This window comes from Sceloporus occidentalis, unplaced genomic scaffold, assembly GCF_023333645.1.
Source record: "Sceloporus occidentalis isolate IW3139 unplaced genomic scaffold, rSceOcc1.0.p SCAF_39, whole genome shotgun sequence".
Classification (NCBI taxonomy): domain Eukaryota; kingdom Metazoa; phylum Chordata; class Lepidosauria; order Squamata; family Phrynosomatidae; genus Sceloporus; species Sceloporus occidentalis.
Window position 1 is genome coordinate 2,341,818 of NW_028317019.1, and position 21,826 is coordinate 2,363,643.

Below are 21,826 nucleotides of genomic sequence, written 5' to 3' on the forward strand. Positions count from 1 at the left end.
CAGGAGAAACCCTACCAAAAATCCTATTGGATCATGACCCAATTTTATTGTCTTTGAAGAATAAACCTAAGGAACTGATATGGAGACTAGATGAGACTTTGTTAAAAGATGGAAAAATTCTAGATAAAGCAAAACAAACACATTTAAATCCTCCTCTGAAGAAAATCTGAATGGAGAAGTCAGCCCAGAGATCGTCTGGGACACAAAGAAAGCGGTAATGAGGGGTTCCTCTTTGAAACCATCTTACGAAAGGAAAACAAATAGAGAAAAGAATTGGAAAGAACTACAGGGAAAGTTAAAGGATAAGGAAGAATTCCTTAAAGAAAACCCCCAAAACAAAATGAATCAACAACAGATTAAGAAGATTCAAAAGGAAATATCCACACGGCTAATAGAAGACCAGGAGAAAAAAATAAAGATACATCAAACAGAAACACGTAGAGAATGATAATAAACCTGGCAAATGCTTAGCATGGAAACTGAAAAAGGAAAAGGAGAAACGGATCTTTTCAAGGGTTAAAGAAGGGGATGAGATTTATTCCAACCAAAAACATATGAAAGAATGTGTATATAAATATTTCACAAATCTATACAAAGAAGAATATATTTCCCAGGAGAGGATACATTTTGGGACAGACAAGACATAGTAAAGATTGACGAAGAACAGAGAATTGAACTTGATAAACCAATAACGGCTCCTGAGGTGCTATAAGCAATCAGTAAAACCTAGGCATCCAAAGCTCCAGGGCCGGATGGCCTAAGCGCAATATATTACAAGAGCTTACAGAAAGAGCTAATTAAACCCCTAGCAGAAATCATGAATAGACTCTCACAAAGAAGACTGACTCTCGGAAGATAGCTGATATTGTACTGATTCCTAAAGAAAGTAAAGGAGCTGCTGGAGGTGAAACATTTCAGACCGATTTCTCTCCTGAACAACGATTATAAAATCTTTGCAATGGTCTTAGCATAAAGATTTTTAAAAACCCTACAAAATATCATAAACGAAGACCAAACGGGATTCCTCCCAAAAAGGCACCTTAGAAACAACACGAGGAATTTACTAGATATTATAGACTTCTATGAGAAGAAAATAGATAAAAAAGCAGCTATAATTTTTCTTGAGGCCGAAAAGGCGTTTGATGAAGTTAATTGGAACTTCATGTTGGAAACCTTAAGAAAAATGGTTCCAGGAGATAACTTTATAAGCTGGATAGATGCAATCTATAGAAAACAAACAGTGAGAATTATGATTAATGGGGGGGGGGGGGGGGGAAGCGAAGGCGTTACCTGTAATGAGAGATACCCCTCTCACCTTTATTATTTGAAGCCACTTTAGAGACTCTGAGTCCTAGCATTAAAGAAGATAAGAAGACCAGAGGCCTGGAAATGAAGCAGGAAGAGTACAAACTTAAACTATACGCGGACGACGTGGTGATATACTTATCTGACCCAATAGAAAGTGTTAATCCCCTGCTTTATAAATTAAAGGAATATGGACAGCATTCAGGTTTCTGGATTAACAGGGATAAGACAAACATTTTACCAATTAATTTAACAAAAGAACGATCAGGAAAATCTCCAAGAGGAGACTGGCTTTAAAGTAGAAGAAAAGGTCAAATATCTAGGTGTTGAGTTCACCTCTAAAAACCGAGACCTCTTTAAAAACAACCACAAGAAAATATGGGGTGATATCAAACAAGGTCTCAATAGAAGGGCTAAACTCAACCTATCCCTCTTGGATAGGATCGTGGCAGTTAAAACGAACGTACTGCCTACATTACTATTTTCATTTCAGACTATACTATCCTTCTTAATGACAAACCATTTTTAGAACGGCAGAAGGACCTGCAAAAATCCATCTGGACAGGAAAAGACCTAGATCCAGATTTAAATCTCTAATAGATGACGTAACGATTCACAATCCTCTCTTCTATTTTGACCTGACACCTCTTTGGGTGTTTGAAGGACAGTCGTGTGGATGGATTTTAAAACACAGACCAAGCGGCTGGTTAAACAAGAATATAAGTTTATTTTTAAAACAGAATAGGCAAAGGTATCTTTGGGATGGAGTTGTTACTATGTCTTGTTTCGTTACATATATACAGGGCTGGTTTTAACTCTATAGTAATAATAATAATAATGATAACTCCGCCACTCAGGCTATACTATCACTCAAGAAATGATGTAAGCCAAGGCCCTCTTCCTGAGTCTGGTTCCCCTGAGTCTCTCTTCTAGACTCTCCAGAACTAATCCTGTCCCTCTCTGGACAAAGCAGTTCCTTAAGTAACCATCCCTCAGGAACTATGGGAACCCAGTCCTCTCTTGGACTCTACTGTTCCCATCCTCTCTATCACTATCTCCCACTGAACTCCCGCTTCATCCCTCAGGATTGCAAACCCTAACTGACTCCACCCAACTGCTAAGCGGAAGCTTCAAACTCCTCAGCCAGCACCTGATTGGCTTAGAGTCTCTGGCTTCTGATTGGCTGGTTTGGAAGTCAGTCCGTCACAGGCCTCCCCCCTTTAATAGGTTCATTGAGACACAGAACCAAACGGTTCTAAGGTCCAAGGAACTCCCAGTTATCAATTATACTTACCCATTATATATAACATTATACACACATCAGGTGACACATGTGATATACTTCATATACTTGTTTTATCAATAACCATTTCCAACTTAAATATCTTTGGTATTTTCCTGTATGTTCCCCTTTTAAACATATGTCTAATATCAGTTCTACCTGTTATAACAACTTACCATCATTTTCTTATATGTTTACGATGTTTACGTGTTTACGTGTTGGTTCACTCTGGAACGACCTCCGGATGAGATCTGTCCTATTAACACCTTGGAAGCCTTTAGGAAGGCTATTAAGACGGACCTCTTTCCAGACTAGATGAGATCTATTGACTTGCCTCCCCCTCCTCCTGACCCTGACCCTTGCCATCGTTAGTGTGATGGAAATTGCTATTGATGTATATCGTTCCTGCCCTCCCACCTCTCCTGCAGAAAATGACCCATTTCTTGCCCAAAAAAACTTTTTTACTGTATTGTTTTATGAAAGTTTTAAATTTTCTTGCTGTTTAATAGGATTTTTAAGGGTTGATTAATGTTTTTATAATTGGGAGAAGGGTTGGGGGTTTGGAATTTTAATTGTAATTCTTAAATTGTATGTTATTTTATTACTGTAATCTGCTTTGATTAGATTGAGAAAAGGTGGAATATAAATAATAATAATAATAATAATAATAATAATAACAACATCTCTTCAAGGGGGTCAAAAGCACTTTTAGTATGCTCCCAGAACTGGGGGGGGGGGTTGTTTCTGGGGCTGTGGGTCTCTCTGTTGGTCTTCCTCTGCAGGGCTGTTGTGAAGGAAAAGATAAGTATGTGAGGGAGGATGCCCAATCTGGATCCTGTGGATCTCTAAGCCTATTTCCCAGGTTGACAAGGGATTGCCAGAGTTTTGAGCTCCCTCCGTCTCCCTCCTCTTGGCTTTGGCCAAGAGGATTTTGGCTCTTCTCTCCCCCCCAGAGCCCCCTCCCCCAGGACTCAAGAGAAAACTCCCTCCAAGAAAAATGCCATTGAATCCTATCCTGTGCGATGCTTTCTATTTGGCACAAATCTCTTCCCCAAATGAGGCATCGGAAGAGAGAGTCTCTCCTCGGCCCCACTTTGCACGAGGGAGGGGGCTCCTCAAAGACCTTTTTACCTTTGGATCCCCCTCCCCTCCATGGCCATGCCTCTCTCCAAGGGTCCCACCAGCCTTCATTTCTCATAATGACTCCCCAAGTACCTGGGACCCAAGGAATCCCCCAAGGAGGGGGCAGGGAAGGAAAGAGGGAGAGGAGGCCTTGCAGGACCCCTGCCTTTCTTTGAGGGGAGAAGAGGGGCTTCTCCCCTCCAGCCATTCCTCTGAATGAATAGGGCTCTCCCGACTTCCCTCCCTCCCTAAGAACAGACTGTGAGGGCAGAAATGGCTTCTGGGGCTGAGACTGTGCAGGCGCATATAGTCCCAAAGGCCCCTCCTCAGCATGCGCAGGGATTGCCAGGTCCTAGATGCTGCTGTTTATTCCGCTGGCGGCGTTTGTGGGAAAGGAAGGTATGCGCCGGGGTTCAGTGGCCTCCTCTTCCTTCTTCCTTTGAGGAGACCGTGATGGAGGCCAAGGTGCAGAGCTGGACTCAGGAGGGAAAGGCAGGAAAGGAAGGCTCTGCTTTGGAAATATAGCTCTTTCTGTGTATCCTGTATGTTTGTGTCTGTGTGTCTGTGCTGTTCTTATGGCTGGGAATGGAGATGAGAACTGAGGAGAGAAGAAAGGGTCAGTTTTGGGCAAATTCAGAAATTCTGTGCATCAAAGTCCAGTGTGTTGAAACAGTAAAGAACTTTATTGAGAAGACATAGAAATTCAGTGTTTAAGCCAGAACTGAAAACTCCAATGCAAACAATACATTAAAACCCCTAAAACCTTAAACATGACCCTCTTCCAAACCTAGCCCCCACCTCCAATTCCCACAGTCTATGCCCCACAGGTAACAAGGCCCCCTTTTGCCATTCCCAGAAACTAGCCCTTTCTGTTAATACTTGCCCCCAACTTTCTTAAGCCAAAATCCCACACATTGCAAAAGCTATAATTCCCATAACTATTCTAACCAGCTGCAACAAATCCCAACCTCCCATCTACCTAACCTATACCACAACCCACAATCCCCAGCCAAATTGACAACCCAAAGCAATTATCTATACTATTGGCAATTAAAACCTAAACTTAACAAAATCCAACTTGAAAACATAGAGACATATTGACAGAGAAATTTTACAAATAAGATCACAAGGGCCTTTTCTGTATTCTGTATTTTTTGTATTCGTTATTGACAAATATAATGTTAGGATTTGTGTGGCTTCCCTCCTGTGTGGACTCTCTGATGTCTCACTAGATTTGACTTCCGACGAAAACATTTCCCACAATGCTGGCATTTGCATGGCTTCTCTCCTGTGTGGACTCTCTGATGTTTCACTAGATTTGACTTCCGACGAAAACATTTCCCACAATGCTGGCATTTGTGTGGCTTCTCTCCTGTGTGGACTCTCTGATGTGTCACTAGATTTGACTTCCGACGAAAACATTTCCCATAATGCTGGCATTTGTATGGCTTCTCTCCTGTGTGGACTCTCTGATGTTTCACTAGATTTGACTTCCGACGAAAACATTTCCCACAATGCTGGCATTTGTATGGCTTCTCTCCTGTGTGGACTCTGATGTTTCACTAGATTTGACTTCCGACGAAAACCTTTCCCACAATGCTGGCATTTGTGTGGCTTCTCTCCTGTGTGGACTCTCTGATGTGTCACTAGATTTGACTTCCGACGAAAACATTTCCCACAATGCTGGCATTTGTATGGCTTCTCTCCTGTGTGGACTCTCTGATGTTTCACTAGATTTGACTTCCGACGAAAACATTTCCCACAATGCTGGCATTTGTATGGCTTCTCTCCTGTGTGGACTCTCTGATGTCTCAGTAGATGTGACTTCTGAAAAAAACGTTTCCCACAATACTGGCATTTGTATGGATTCTCTCCAGTGTGGACTCTCTGGTGTATCACTAGGTAAGATTTGGATGAAAAACATTTCCCACAATGCTGGCATTTGTATGGCTTTGCTCCTGTGTGGACTCTCTGATGTCTCACTAGGCTTGACCTCTGAGAAAAACATTTCCCACAATGCTGGCATTTGTATGGATTCTCTCTAGTGTGGACTCTATGATGTATCACTAGGTAAGATTTCGACGAAAAACATTTCCCACAATGTTGGCATTTGTGTGGCTTCGCTCCTGTGTGGACTCTCTGATGTATGGCAAGGATTGACTTGTAAGCAAAACGTTTCCCACAGTGGTGGCATTTATGTGACTTCTTTGCTGTGTGGACTCTCTGTTGACTCAAATGTTCTTCTGCAAAGAAGGACAATGACAGATAAGACAGAAAATCAGAGTTAAGAGAGGAGGGTGTTACCCCATGATTTAGCCCTCATTCACCCCTCCTTATTTGAGATTAAATTAATAAATTTGCTCTGAGGAACCCAAGCATGATCCTGCTGCTTATGCTCCTAAATCCATGGAATGATTGTATCCTTACTCATAGGAGCTAGCAAAGAAGAGCCTGGATGGGGACTGCCTTGAGGGAATCAGCAGAAGCAGATATTCAAAGGACTGTTGAAAAAATATCCCATGAAACATGTGGAAAAATACTTTGATTGACAGGTGGCATCATATCCTGTAAGGCTGCCATAGAGTGATGAGTCAGAGCCCAAGGCATGATGCAAGCTAACTGCAGAAGTCACTTCATGCTGTTTGGCACCAGGATATGACTCCCAACCAATACCGTTTACAGCTCACATGCAGATTGGTGTGGATTGGATTGGAGTTGTGTGTACAAGAGATTGTGAAGTTGAAGGAACTCGGAGAGGAGAGCTTGCAAATATTTGTATTATTTTGTAACTCAAGATAGATAGATTTTTAGCGTAAAAAGTTCTCAGTGCATTGCCAATATCTATATCTGGATGTTTGCTTCGGTACTCTGCTATGTTATTGTTGAGCTGCATCTAGGAACATCACCCACAGATTGCACTGTACATTGGCTTCTGAACACGATAGGAATTCAGAGCCAAGAAGGACTGAGAGCCATTGTGCTAATCCTTTTTGTCTGATTTATTTGCTCCAAGCACCCACTGCATTCAACTTGGTTTCAGACCATTCTTCCCCCCAGGACACATTCTAAAACGATTTAAACCCTTTTGGACACTTGGTTTCTGACCCCAAGCATCAATTACAGTATATATATCTGCCATGACTGGCTATTCTTTGACTTCAGTCCAATTACACACAGACAGTCTGTTGGTTTACATGGCTAAGCACCTCAATGCAGTCGCCAACCCCAGTTGTCGCATCAGCTCCTGACTTCTCTTCCCATTTCGAACCCTCAGCTATTGGAATCGAGATCCACCTAGGTAAAGTATTACCATTATGAAAGTCTTACATCTCTTGACCACTCCCACCTATTATCTAGTTCTTGTACATGTGTGTGAACACTTACGTGTGTGTGTATGTGTGTGTGTGTGTGTGTGTGTGTGTGTATTATGCTTTTCCCCTCAATAAAAAATAAAAAAAACTATTTCAAATGCCTTCGGAGTTTTGTGTGCTTCCAGGCCTGGTCTAGTTAAGCTGAATCCCGAGGTTGCTGTTGCCCGAACCAAACTTTATATCGCTTTCAGCTAAGTAACAAATTCCCCTAAAAGCATAGCACTTGCGGGTGTCCTCCCCAGACTCCAGCATTCTGGGTAACAAAGGGCCTCTTGAATCAACCATGGAACTAAGCAAGCTCAGGTAGGGAGAGAAACATTAGAGAACATTGCCATTGTTCTCTAAGCCATTGCAGGGCCAACAGAGGGATTTCACAAAAGAAGTCTCTCCAGAGTCTCAAAAGGCTTGAAGAGGGGCCATAAAAGCCAGGAAACCTGGTCAGGGATGGGCTGAGGAGCATTTGGACTCAAAAAGCATTTATCTCCATGGTTCCTAGAACTGACAGTTTAGGATAGGATATTTAGAATCCTTAGAAAGTGGAGAGCAATCGTGACTCACTAAACTACAAATTCCAAGATTTCACAGATAGCTGCTATGACAAACTATGTGTGAAAGGGATCTAGGAGTCCTGGTAGACCACAACTTGAACCTGGGTCAACAGTTTGACACAGCAGCTAAAAAGACCAATGTGATTCTAGGCTACATAAATATGTGTACAGTGTTATGGCAGGGGGTTGGACTGGATGGCCTTTCTAGTTTCTTTCAACTATGATTCTATGTTATAGATGAAGCTAAGTAATAGTGCAACTCTATTATGCTTTGGTCAGACCCTCACTTGGAATACTGTGTCCATTTCTGGTCACCACAATTCAAAAAGGATGTTGAGAAGCTGGAGTTTATCCAAAGAAGAGCAATAAAAATGGTGAAGGGTTTGGAAACCATCAAGCCCTATGAGGAGTGGTTTAGGGATCTGGGAAAGTTTAGCCTGGAGAAGAGAAGGTTAAGAGTGGATAGCCCTGTTCAAATATTTGAAGAGATACTGAGGATGGAGCAAGCTTGCTTTCTGCTGCTCTAGAGCAAAGGACATAGAACAATGGAAGCAAGCCACAGGAAAAGAGGTTCCACCAAAACACTGGGAGGAACTTCCTGACAGTAAGGGCTGTTCGATATTGGAACAAACTCACTCGGGGGGGGGGGGGTGATAGAGTCTCCTTTTTTGGAGGTCTTTAAGCAGAGGCTGGATAGCCATCTGTCGGGGATGCTTTGATTTGGATTTCCTGTATGGCAGGGGGTTGGACTGGATGGCCCTTGTGGTCTCTTCCAAGACTATGATTCCATGATTCTAAAGCGCTCCTTCTTTGAAGGTCTTTAAAAGTCTTTAAACAAAGTTTAGGTGGCCATCTGCTGATGATGCTTTCGATGAGTATTCCTGCATGGCAAGGGGTTGAACTAGATGGCCCTTGTTATCTGTTTAAAGTCTTTGATTCTATAATTCTAAAGTGGAATCATAGTGCCATGATAATGTAGAATGAAAGGACCCTCAGTCTTCATATTAAGGGCAACGAATTCAGCTTCCTTACCCACAGAGGCCACATTCTCGTAATTCTCCATCATCACATCATTGTACATAAGTCTCTGCTTCTTCATCAGCAGTTTCCATTCCTCCTCAGTGAAATATACCGCCACATCTGCAAAGGTCACCTGCAATAGAAAATAGCCCTCATTCAGAGAATGACTAGTAAAAGGGGAAGGAGAAGCACATGATGAATCCCAAAAATTATTTGATCACCTCAGAATTTTGTCCAGGAAATAAACTTTAAATTCTGTTAGCAAGAGAAAAGCTACTGCCTTTGAGATCCAGTTCGTCTCAAATTCTTCCAATACAATATACAATATAATAAAAATATAATTTAAGCCATGGCTGGGATACTGAGGATGGATTAGGATACTGACTATACCAAAATGTATCGTAAGAAGATCACACAAGAGTTTGTTTTTGCCTCAGACTCCTAGCAAGGGCAAGTCCCTGCCCCCTTCTTTCTTCTCCAACCCCCACTTTTGAGTTGATGGGTCAAAAGAGGGGTCTCTAATAGGAGGGCCACTAAGACGACGATTGTCCCCCAAACTACGCCAAAAGTAGCTCCTTTGGGAGGTTTCAAAATCAAGTGAATGTACATGAACTGAAAAGATATAACCTTATAACTGATCTTAATAACAGGTTCTGACACCTAGTGAGACATCAGAGAGTAGTAGTAGCCTTGTCTCTTGCCAATGGGATTTGCAGTGTATTCCTGGACTGTATCTCCCAGCATCCACAGGGCCAGAGAGAGGAGGGTCCTGCCCTGAATAGGGCTGCCATCTCATGGGTCTTAGGCTCTGGGAACGTGTGCCTTTGGCCAGCGTCTGTGTGGCTGGGGCTCCAGAGTCCCTGCTGCCTTGTTCCATATTAACTGCAGCAGGAGCCTGTGAGGGTGGGGCAGGGGGCGGGGCCTTCCAGCTCCTCTGCCCTCATTGGCCAGAATGAAGAAGGGGAGGAGCTTCTGCCTCTCTATTTAGCTCTGCGCAGGGAAGAGAGAGTGAGGAGCAGAGAGTCGGAAGGGGACAGAGAGAGAGAGAGAGAGAGAGAGGAAAGAAAGAAAGAAAGAAAGAAAGAAAGAAAGAAAGAAAGAAAGAGTGAGTGAGTGTGGGGAGTGGAGAGGAAGCAGAGGGACAAGGCCTGGAAGCGGTAGGCTTCACTGGTGTGCTGAGACCTCCAACTGCCAAGCAACTGCCAAGGCTATTTTGTGTTCGGCAGCCATTTTGTGTTCTGTACTGTTTGTGACTGTTGGGAATAATGTTCCAGAACCTTCTCTGAGGCCTCAGTTGAACAGAGGCTTCTCTTTCTCTCTTGAGGCTCCAGAGAGAGAAGGAGGCCAGGTTCCTTGGGACAAAAGGAAGGAAGAGTGTCTCTTTGTGTGTCTTTTGTGTCTCATTTCTGAGAGGGTTTTCTTATGACACAGCTCTGATCCTTCTGGGGAACATGGGTTTTAAAAGGGATCAGAAATGGGGAGGAGAGTTTTAATACAAGCCTTATTCTTCTTCTTCACAAACATTGGGCTTTGGCTTCTAAGAGGAGGCTTGTCCCCCAAAAAGGCCAAAAGTGGCTCCTTTGGGAGGTTTTAAAAGTCTCCCCAGTTTCCTTATTAATAGATTTTCAGGGAAGAAGGAAGGAGACAGACCAGAATAACTCATATTACCAAGAATGAAACAAACAAACATAGAAACAAACAACAACAAAAATAAGGATTAGGCAGTAAAACAAATCAATTATTTTGTAAAGGAAAACCATTAAAAAGAAGAATTGGGTGCTTTCTATCCTTTTAAAACCGACTCACGCTGTATCTACACTGCAGAAATAATCCACTTCGAAACCTCATTAACTCTCCTAGCTCCATCCTATGGAATGCTGGGATTTGTAGTTCATTGTGGCATCAGCTATCTGTCACAGAAGGCTAAGTGGCCCAAAGGTAAAATCCCAGGATTCCATAGCACTGAAAGATTTAAGTGGTGCCAAAGTACTTTATAGTGTGGATGCAGCCTTCTTGGGAAAGTGGCTGATGCTGGGGAAAAGCATTGGGGACCTCTGGAGGTTTCAGCAGATGATTTATTTATTTATGATGCACTCATTTCACATCTATCTACAGGGACATAACCAGGGCCCTCTCCAATTCCCCATCCCCTGATCCCCCACCACCCTAAGAAGGCATGGAGTATCTGTTTTGTAGGGGAACTTCAGTGAACCTTTGCTAGGTCCAGGGGGCTTTGTTTGGTGCAGAGGGAGGAAGGGGATACTCACCTGTGCATCAGCCTAAAGGAGACATATGTCACCTGCGTATGTCACCAGCAGGATGCTATTCTCTGTCTCTTTGAGTGATGCAGGGTTTCTTGCCAAGCCAATCCTAACCCTGGTCCCTTTTCTCATAACTTTATCTCAGACTCCTTCTATACGGCTTTGGGGCCTCTCTTGCTGGAAGTGACCAAGTGCAGGGCCACCAGGACCCCTGCCCACCTGATGGCCGACACAGAGGCCAAGCAGAGGGAGTTGGGCTCCAACAGAATGAGGCTGCCCAGGAACAACAGCTCTTTGGTAAGTTGCCATCCTGACTATTCATTTCATCTGTGTCTGGGCCGACTCATGAAAGCAAGCGGAGAACATACTGTCCCAGTTTGGCCTAGAGAGTCCTGGTAATCCTTTGTCACCTCATTTTTTCAGGGGCTTTGAAAATGTCCTATTTCTCTCTGCTCCTCCCACTTTCCCCCTTCTTCTCAGGTCAGTTCAGTTGCTGCAAAATGTGTTACAAGTTCAAAATAGTGTGCATCCCATCAACTCGAAAGAGGGGAGAGGGGAGGCGAAAAGGTGGCACGGTCTAGCCCTTGCCAGGAGTCGGAGGCACAAGCAAACTACTGTACCCTTCCTCGCTTGTGTGATCTTCATTGGCCATCTTGATCCCCTTCTGGTGTTGCTTGTCCACATGTGTCTTCCTTTCCCCATCTGAGAAATGTTGGGGGATATGGAGGAATATCTCTGGACCTAAATTGAGGGTGGGCCCAGTGGCCCTCAAGCCATGAGTACTCCCCAGAACTGTTTTTTAAAAATGAAATTTGCCTCTAAAATTAGGTAAGATATGGTTAAATGCACTATAATTCATTGGTGACTCAATGTACTATACAATGTTGTGATAGTCAGTATCCTAATCAATCAATAATATTCCAGAAATGGCCTAAATTATATTGTTTATTACATTGTATATTATATTGAAAGGATTCGAGACAAACTAGATCTCAAAGGCTGTAGCTTTTTGCTTGCTTGCAGAATTTAAAGTTGATTTCCTGGACTGAATTCTGAAGTATTGAAATATTATTTGCAATGCACCATGTGCTTTCCTCCGCTTTTGTTTAGTCACTCTCTGGATGAGGGCTATTTTGTGTTGCAGGTGACCTTTGCGGATGTGGCAATATATTTCACCGAGGAGGAATGGAAACTATTGACAAAGAATCAGAAACTTATGTACAGTTCCGTTATGATGGAGAATTATGACAATGTGGCCTCTGTGGGTAAGGAACCTGAACCCATTGCCCTTCCTGTGAAGACTGAGGGCCCTTTCATAATCTACTGTCAGAGCCCTATGATTCCCCTTTAGAATTATAGAATCAAAGAGTTGAAATTGACCACAAGGACCATCCAGTTCAATCTTCTGCCATGCAGGAACAGACATTCAAAACACCCCCGAGAGATGGCCATCCAGCCTCTGTTTAAAGACCTTCAAAGAAAGAGACTCCACCAAACTCTGAGGGAGTGTATTCCATTATTGAAGAGCTCTTACTGTCAGGAAGTTCCTCCTAAAGTTTTAATGGAGCCTCTTGTCCCTGTGGCTTGCATCCATTGTTCCATGTCCTTTTCTCTCGAATAGCAGAAAGCAAGCTTGCTCCATCCTGAATATGACATCTCTTCAAATATTTGAACAGGGCTGTCTTATCCACTCTTAACCACCTCTTCTCCAAGCTAAACATATCCAGCTCCCTAAGTTGTTCCTCAGAGAGCATGGTTTCCAGATTGTTCAACTTTTTGGTTTCTTTCTTCTGGACATGCTCCAGCTTCTAAACATCTGTTTGAATTGTGGCGCCCAGAACTGGACACAGGATTATTGCAAGTGAGCCCTGACCAAAACAGAATAGAGTGACACTATTACTTTCCTTGATCTTGACACTATACTCCTATTGATACAGCCTAGGATCACATTGGCCTTTTTAGCTGCTGCGTCACACTGTTGACACATGTTCAACTTGTGCTCTACTACCATTCCTAGTCCCCTTTCACACATAATTTAACTGTCAGAACAACTTCCTGTGGAATCTTGGAATTTCTAGTTTTAGAGAGGCACTATTGTTCTTCACTTTGCAAGGATTCTAAATATCATATCCTAAACTGCCAATTCTGGAATTTTGTGGGAAGGAGCCATGGAGATTAATGCTTTTGCCCCCAAATGGTTCTTATGCCATTCCTGAGCAAGTTTCCTGGCTTTTGTAGCCCCTCTTCCAGCCTTTTTTGGCTCTGAAGAGGCTGTTTTAATGCTCATCCCTGGCACTTGACCCTCACTAATATCAAAAACCAGGTACCAGACCCCTTGTTCTGCCTTTCCTAATGCATTAGTTGTATATTGATTGCCCTGCCTTTCTCAAGAAATGAACCTCAAAGTGTCCCTTTTATGCATCACACTGTGGATGTGTGTCTGTGTTAAAGTGATGGAGGCAATGTGAAAAACAGAAAGGCAGGAAAGAGATGCTGAGGGTTAAATGGTAAAGCAGTGCAGATGGGCAAGAGGGAAGGTTGGAGATCGGAGGGAGAAAGGGAAGGGGATCAAACCTCTGGGAGCCAGGAGGGGAAGGCAGGAGCAAAGCCAGGATCGCCTGGCTCTGTGCGGAGAGGAAGGGACCTCTGGGAAGGGCCAGAAGAGGGGCCTTGGGGATTGGGAGGCAGCCACCAACCATTCAGATAATAATAATAGGTTTTATTTGTATTTACCTGTAAAATAGCCACAAAACAACATTAGCATCTTTTTACACACAGTAAAAAAACAAGTTGCTTAAAACTCAATTCGGGACAAATAAAAACATTGTTTAAAATGCACAATTGTGATCAGAAGTGGGATTTTTCCCTTAAGTTCTTTAGAAGAGGTCGGGTGGGTAAGCCTGCCAGAAAGGATCCGTCTTAAGTGCTTTCTTGAAAGCATCCAAGGTGGTGATAAGACGGATCTCCTCTGGCAAGTTGTTCCATAACTTGGGGGCAATGGCTGTGTACGCTCTGTGGGAAGTTGTTCTTAGCCTGACCTTTGGGTAATCTAATAAAGTCTTCCCAGATGTTCTGAGAGTGTGGGGCAGATTGTGTAGAGAGAGGCCTTCCCTCAAGAAGCTCGGGCTCAAGCCATGTAGGGCTTTAAAAGTAATAACCATCACTGTGTATTGCACCTGGAAGCTAATTGGCAGCCAATAAAGAGATTTTAGAACTGGTGTTATATGGTCTGACCTAGATGTTCCGGTGACCAATTTGGTGCAGCATTTTGAACTAATTGAAGCTTCCGAACTTGGGACAAAGGTAGCCCCTTGTAGAGCACTGAACTTAAGAACTGAACTTGAAATCAGGCCCTTGTTTTCATACATATTAAGGGTTCCATTTAGCAATTATAAGCAATGTCTATGAAGAGTGGAAAGGGTAACACAAAAACTCCTTTTTCTCTAATGTTTCTTTTCCAACCTAAGTTTGCTTAGCTCCGTGGTTGATTCCAGAGGCCCTTTGTCACTCGAAATGCTGGAGTCTGGGGAGGAGACCCACAAGTGTTATGCTTTTAGGGGAATTTCATCCTTAGCTCAAAGGAGAGATTGAAGCAACAGTGACCTCAGGATTCATCCCAACTATACCAGGCCCAGAAGCACACAGAACTCCAGAGGCATTTCAAATAGTTTTTTGTGTTTTATTTAGGGGAAAAGCAAAATACACGCATACACAGACATATACACATATAGGTGTTCACGCATACACACAAGAACTGAGAAACAAAGGTGGGAGTGGCGAATACTTTGAGGCTTTGCAAATGGTAATACATTACCTAGATGGATCTTGATTCCAATTGCTGAAGGTCCAGAAAGGGGAGAGAAGTTAGTAAGTCCTGTGGCAAGTGGGGCTGGCGAGTGGAGTGAGATGTACACCAATGGACTGTCTGTCTGCAACTGGACTGAAACTAAAGAACAGCCAGTTGGGGCTGATATTTATACTGAAGTCGTTGCTTGGGGGCAGAAACCGAGCATTCAAAAAGGTTTAAATTGTTTTATGATGTTTCCTGGGTGGGGAAAGAATTGTCTGAAACTGAAATAAGTGCAATGGGTGCTTGGTGAAATACTTCAGCCAAACAGGATTGTCACACTGGCTCTTAGGTCCTTCTTGGCTCTGAATTCTGATCCCATTCACAAGCCAATGTATAGCACAGTCTGAAGGCGACACTTCCAGAGCTCAACAATAACATAGCAGAGCACTGAAGCAAATCTCCAGATATAGGCATTGGCAATGCACAAACCACTTTCCACACTTAAAAATAACTCACAGACACAGTTGATTTCCTCCAAGTCCTTAGAGGTTCTTTATCTTGAGTTGCAATATAAAACAAATATTTACCAACTCTCCTCTCTGACTTCTATCCATTTCACAATCTCTTACACACCCAACTCCAACCCACACCAATCCGCATGTGAGCTATATACTGTATTGGCTGTGAGTCATATCCTGGTGCCAAACAGCATGAAGCATCCTCTGCAGTTAGCTTCCATCATGCCTTGGATTCTGACTCAGCACTCTATGGCAGTCTCACAGGAAATGATGCCACTTTTCAATTGAAATAGTTTTATATACATTTAATGGAATATTTTTTAACTGCCTGACTATCTCCTTCCCTGATTTCTTCATGGCAGTTCCCCTTCAATCACTTCTTTGGTAGCACCTATGAGTAAGAATACAGTCATTATATGGATTTGGGGGCATCTAGAACAGGGTCATGCTCAGGTCATTCACACCAATTCTATTAATTTAATCTCAAATAGAGAGGGGTGAACGTGGGGCTGAATCTTGGGGTAACCCTTTCCTCTCTTAACACTGATATTCAGTTTTGCCTGTCATTGTCCTCCTTTACAGAAGAATTTGTCAGTCATGAGAAAGTCCACACAAGAAAGAAGCCACATAAATGCCAGCACTGTGGGAAATATTTTGCTTACATGTCAGTCCTAGTCATGCATCGGAGAGTCCACACAGGAGAGAAGCCATACAAATGCCAGCGTTGTGGGAAATGTTTTTCTTCGAAGTCGCACCTAGTGACACATCAGAGAGTCCACACAGGAGAGAAGCCATACAAATGCCAGCACTGTGGGAAGTGTTTTTATTCGAAGTCACACCTAGTGACACATCAGAGAGTCCACACAGGAGAAAAGCCTTACAAATGCCAGCGTTGTGGGAAATGTTTTTCTTCAAAGTCATACCTATTGGCACATCAGAGAGTCCACACAGGAGAAAAGCCTTACAAATGCCAGCGTTGTGGGAAATGTTTTTCTTCAAAGTCATACCTATTGGCACATCAGAGAGTCCACACAGGAGAAAAGCCATACAAATGCCAGGATTGTGGGAAATGTTTTTCTTCAAAGTCATACCTATTGGCACATCAGAGAGTCCACACAGGAGAGAAGCCATACAAATGCCAGCATTGTGGGAAAGGTTTTTCTTCAAAGTCAGTCCTAGTGACACATCAGAGAATCCACACAGGAGAAAAGCCATACAAATGCCAGCATTGTGGGAAATGTTTTTCTTCAAAGTCAATCCTAGTGACACATCAGAGAATCCACACAGGAGAAAAGCCATACAAATGCCAGGATTGTGGGAAATGTTTTTCTTCAAAGTCAGTCCTAGTGACACATCAGAGAATCCACACAGGAGAAAAGCCATACAAATGCCAGGATTGTGGGAAATGTTTTTCTTCAAAGTCAGACCTAGTGAAACATCAGAGAGTCCACACAGGAGAGAAGCCATACAAATGCCAGCATTGTGGGAAATGTTTTTCTTCAAAGTCATATCTATTGGCACATCAGAGAGTCCACACAGGAGAGAATCCATACAAATGCCAGCGTTGTGGGAAAGGTTTTTCTTCAAAGTCAAACCTATTGGCACATCAGAGAGTCCACACAGGAGAGAATCCATACAAATGCCAGCGTTGTGGGAAAGGTTTTTCTTCAAAGTCAAACCTATTGGCACATCAGAGAGTCCACACAGGAGAGAAGCCTTACAAATGCCAGCATTGTGGGAAATGTTTTTCTTCAAAGTCATACCTATTGGCACATCAGAGAGTCCACACAGGAGAGAACCCAAACAAATGCCAGCATTGTGGGAAATGTTTTTCTTCCAAGACATATCTATTGGCACATCAGAGAGTCCACACAGGAGAGAAGCCATACAAATGCCAGCATTGTGGGAGATGTTTTTCATCAAAATCAAGCCTAGTGAGACATCAGAGAGTCCAAACAGGAACGAAGCCACACAAATCCCAGAAATGAACTAACATTATATTTGTCAATAAGCAATACTAAAGAATATATTTTAAATCCTGTGGTGATAAGAAAAGGCCCTTGTGATTTTGTGTGTTAGGTTTGTGTGTCCATATGTCTCTTTATGTTTTTCAGTTATATTTTGTTGAGTTGAGGTTTTAATTGCCATTAGTATAGATTACTGCTTTAGTTTATAAATTTGAGTGGGGATTATGGGTGGTGGAATAGGTTAGCTAGACAGAGGGGTGGGATTGGCTGCGGCTGGTTAGAACAGTTATGGGAATGATAGCATTTGGAATTTGTGGGATGTTGGCTGAAGAAAGTTTGGGACAGGCATTAACAGAAAGGGCTATTTTCTGGGAAGGGCAAAGGGGGCCTTGTTATCTGTGGGGCATAGACTGTGGGAATTGGAGGGGGGGCTAGGTTTGGAAGAGGGTGATGTTTTAGGTTTTGGGGTTTTAATGTTTGGTTTGGGGAGGGCAGCTCTGATTTAAGCGCTGAATTTCTGATTATGTGTTTGCAATAAAGTTTGTGTTGTTTCAACACACTGGACTCATTGGTGTACAGAAATTCTGCATTTGCACAAAATGTACCCTTTCTTCTCTCCTCAGCCCTCAGCTCCTTTCCCAGCCATAAAAACAGAGGCAAACACACACACACACACACACACACACACACACACACTCAGAGAGACAGAGCTATATGTACAAAGCAGAGCCTTCCCAGCCTTTCCCTCCTGAGTCCACCTCTGCAGCTTGGGCTCCATTCTGGAAGGAAGGAAAAAAAGGCCATAGTTCTTCCCTTCTTCCAAAGGCTGCCAGAGGAATAAGCAGCAGCAGCAGCAAAGGCCTTACGATCCCTGCGCATGCTGAGAAGGGGTCTTTGGGGCATCTGCGCATGCAGACTCTCAGCGCCTGAAGCTGCTCTGAGGGCGGGAAGTGGGGAGAGCCCTCATTCATTTGGGGGAATCTCATGGTTCTGGGATCACGCTGAAAGGGCCTTGGACCCCCTTGAAGCAATGTATGTTAAAAGAGGAGAAGGAAGGAATAAAGGAATGAAAGTGCCAAGGGAAGAGAAGCATAAAGGGACTGCTGAAGTCGGGGGGGAGGGGGGGTTGGATCTGGGACCTGTTTCAGGCACCTTCCTCCCGGAACCCATTATTAGAGCCTTCCACAGCTCACTATGATACTTTAAATGACTATTTCACAGATAAAATCTCTCAGATAAGAGCCAAATTGGACATCAGCATTATTGCAGAGGCTATAAGTGAGGTGTCCATGAGTAAGATCATACTGGATCAATTTGAATCTGAGTACTGAGGATGTGGACAAGCTCCTTTTAATTGTGAAGAGGAGAACTTGTCCTCCCGACCCTTGCCCTTTTTATATCACCTGAGATATTTCATAGATGCATCTCTTAGTTAGGGCTATTTTCCATCATGCTTAAAAGAAGCGGTGCTACGGCCCTTTCTGGAAAAGCCCTCCCTAGATCCCTTGGAGATGAACAATTACAGACCGGTCTCCCATCTTCCATTTCTAACCAACATAATTTTGAGGGCAGTAGCTCTTCATCTCCAAGCGGTCTTGGATGAAACAGATTATCTGGACCCATTTCAAACTGGCCTCAGGATGGGATACGGAGTCGAAACTGTTATGGTTGCCTTAGTAAATGATCTTTGCTTCAAGGTGGGATGTAACTTACCAAACTTTAAGCTGTATTATTATGCAGCTTGTTTCAAATGGTTAGAAGAATGGTTCAAATTAGAAAACAAGAATTTATTGAATATAGAAAAAGCTAACCTGAATCTTGGTATACATGCATATATGTGGTATACAAAAGCAAAAGATAATGATACTTTTAACCATCATGTTATAAGAAGATCATTGCTTAAAGTATGGAATAAAATGAGACATCAATTTTGGGTGTCACTGCAAGAAGCCTATTACAATAGAACAAAGGACAAAGATACTTCATGGCTAAGATATGGAGATTTAATGAACAAAACACCAGAAGGAAAATACAATATGAAATCTACGGAAGAAGTTAACGAAAGAGGAAACATGAAGGATTGGTTTTTATACAACTAATTAAACAATCGTTTTAAGGCAGATAATAAAGCTCCTGAGTTAACGATGGATAACAATGAAATAGATAAAATTATGATGGACCCAAAAGGTAAACACATATCCAAATGTTATAAACTATTAAAAGAAAGAGATCTAGAAGATGAAATTATTAAACACAGCATGGTAAGATGGGCACATGATATAAATAAATCTATAACTATAGAGGAATGGGAAAATCATGGAAAGGAACAAATAAACAGGGCCAAGTGGGAATGGGGCCTTTGTGAAGGTGGGGAACTGACCTTCCTGGTGCTGGACCTCCAGGTGAGCAATGCATTGGGCAAGGAGTCCCTCTCGCTCATCGCCTGCAGCCTCTGGTTCCGCTGGAGGCAGGGCCTCTTCTCCAGCATCACCTGGAACAACGAACCAGAACAATGGACAACAATAGATGGATGTGTGCATATATGTATATACGTGGAGGCATCTCTATCTAAGTGCACTCAGACTTATACCTTAATCTGAACACCTACTGGCTGCAGAAATGAGCTCCAGTGCCTGAAGGCAACTCATAACCGTTGCAAGTCTCTAAACATAAATCTTGCATAGAACATGTCTTTGCATACATAACCATAGATATCTGTCTGAACGTGTGCATCTTCACACACACGTACTTACATACATATGTGTATGTATATATAATTATATTTTATATATACATAAATGTGTGTGTGTATATATATATATCATATATGTATATATATTAACTCTGTGTGTGTGTGTGTGTGTGTGTGTGTGTGTATACATATATATACTGTATATATTCATAAGCCAACCTTCAGGGTGATGGCGTGGACTCCCATTGTCTTCCTCCTCCGGGCGAGGTGGACTCCGCATGGCCGCCCTGTGTTGCCTCCCCAGGTGTTCTGTGTGGAGGAAAGAGGAACAGGAGACACAAGTGCAGAAATGAGCTCAGGTGCCTCAAGACAACCAATCATAGCACCCCAGTACAGGAAATGTCAACAACCAAGACTCACCCGCAGTGGCATTGAGGTCCAATATAGGATGCCCAGCCAGCATCCAGAGATGCCACATCTCATAAAAAACCGGAGGTTTGTGTCATGGTGCGCAGCTGTTGCCATGCTCGCGCATGGCAAGATAGAAGGCTGTCCTCATCACCTTCACTTTGGAGACCACCTGCTTCTGTGACCTCTCAGACCCCTTCTCCTCATCTTTCTGGAAATCTTTGAGTAGTTTGCCCTCTTAGGGTGGGATGTGGACCCCATTATGAGGTCCAGGTCCACATTCCTCTCCAGATAGTGATAGAGGTACTGGGCCTCCCCATCTGTCCAGCGATTCCACTCTCTGGGCATTGTCTCTGGGCAGAGTAAAGCAAAGCACACTACCAATACTCCCAGCCTTAGGACCCAAAACTCACCTCAGGAGTTTGGGCCTGTGAGGGTCAACCTTTCTATTGTGGCAGGTGTTTGGGACTTTTGTTATCCCACCACTGCCACCAAAATATGTTTGAGGCACACCAAAGATTTTAAACTATAGGTAGCGTTGCTGTTTTTAACCTCACCATGAGTAGGGTTGCCATAACCCTCCTGCCAGCGGGACATTCCGGTTTTTCACCACTAGGGGCCATCCTTGCACGGTTTCCTCCTTGACTCCCGGTCTGTTGCCAATCTGGTGACTTTCACACCAAAATGGGTACTTTTCAGAGCCTTTGGTGTGATTTTGGTGCTCGGTTTTAATGGTAATTTTGAGAGTTGAAATAAGTTCCAATTATTTTTATTCAATTAGGGCTATGGTTTATTGCCATATTAACATTACAGGGACTTTTCAGGGATTTTGACTGAATATTTGGTGAGATATGGGGGGATTTGGTGAGTTTTGGCCAAACGTTTGGGGAATTATCTTCGAGGCTTGTTGGAGGTTGCCAGACTCAGGAAGAGGCGCTCCTCCTCTGTTTGGTCCCAGCAAGGCAGCAGGGGGGAGGAGAGGGCCATTTCCTTTGGCACCGAGGCGAGGATGATGAGGAGGAGGAGGAAGAGGAGGAGGAGGAGGAGGTGCGTGGCCATTTTCAATATTTATGTTGCCCCTGTGTATTTTTTCTAATTTTGACTGCCAGGGTCAATGCTCTGGAAGTCTGGTGTCTGTGAGGCATTTTTAGCCTTCTCTGTTGGAGAGCTCTGGTGCCACAATAAACTACAATTCCCAGAATTCCATAGCACTGAGCCCTGGCAGTCAAAGCAATGTGTTTTGGACACAGATATCCTCCTTTTGTGAGTTAATGAATGAATCCAGTCCCTAGCCTTTCTATCTCTCTCACACTCTGCAGGAGTAATAACCCACTTTGAGACTGCTTTAACTCAGTGCTAGGGAATCCTGGGAATGCTAGTGTTTGGGAGACATTGAGACTTCTCTGTCAGAGATGGCTCTGAGGCCACAATAGACTACAATTCCCAGGATTCCATAGCACTGAGCCCTGGCAGTCAAAGCAGTGTGTTTTGGACACAGACATCCTCCTTTTGTGAGTTAATGAATGACTCCAATCCCTAGCT

At 43.2% G+C, this 21,826-nt stretch overlaps 1 protein-coding gene across 1 annotated transcript; it reads left to right on the forward strand.

Annotated features, from left to right (window-relative positions):
* Positions 1 to 12,113: 12,113 nt before the first annotated feature.
* Positions 12,114 to 17,396, forward strand: LOC149290400 (uncharacterized). The gene is made up of 2 exons (XM_089489257.1): positions 12,114 to 12,174; positions 15,800 to 17,396. Exons 1-2 carry the CDS (start codon positions 12,126 to 12,128, stop codon positions 17,203 to 17,205), a joined length of 1,455 nt encoding a protein of 484 aa, XP_089345383.1. The 5' UTR covers positions 12,114 to 12,125; the 3' UTR covers positions 17,206 to 17,396.
* The last annotated feature ends 4,430 nt before the right edge of the window (positions 17,397 to 21,826 follow it).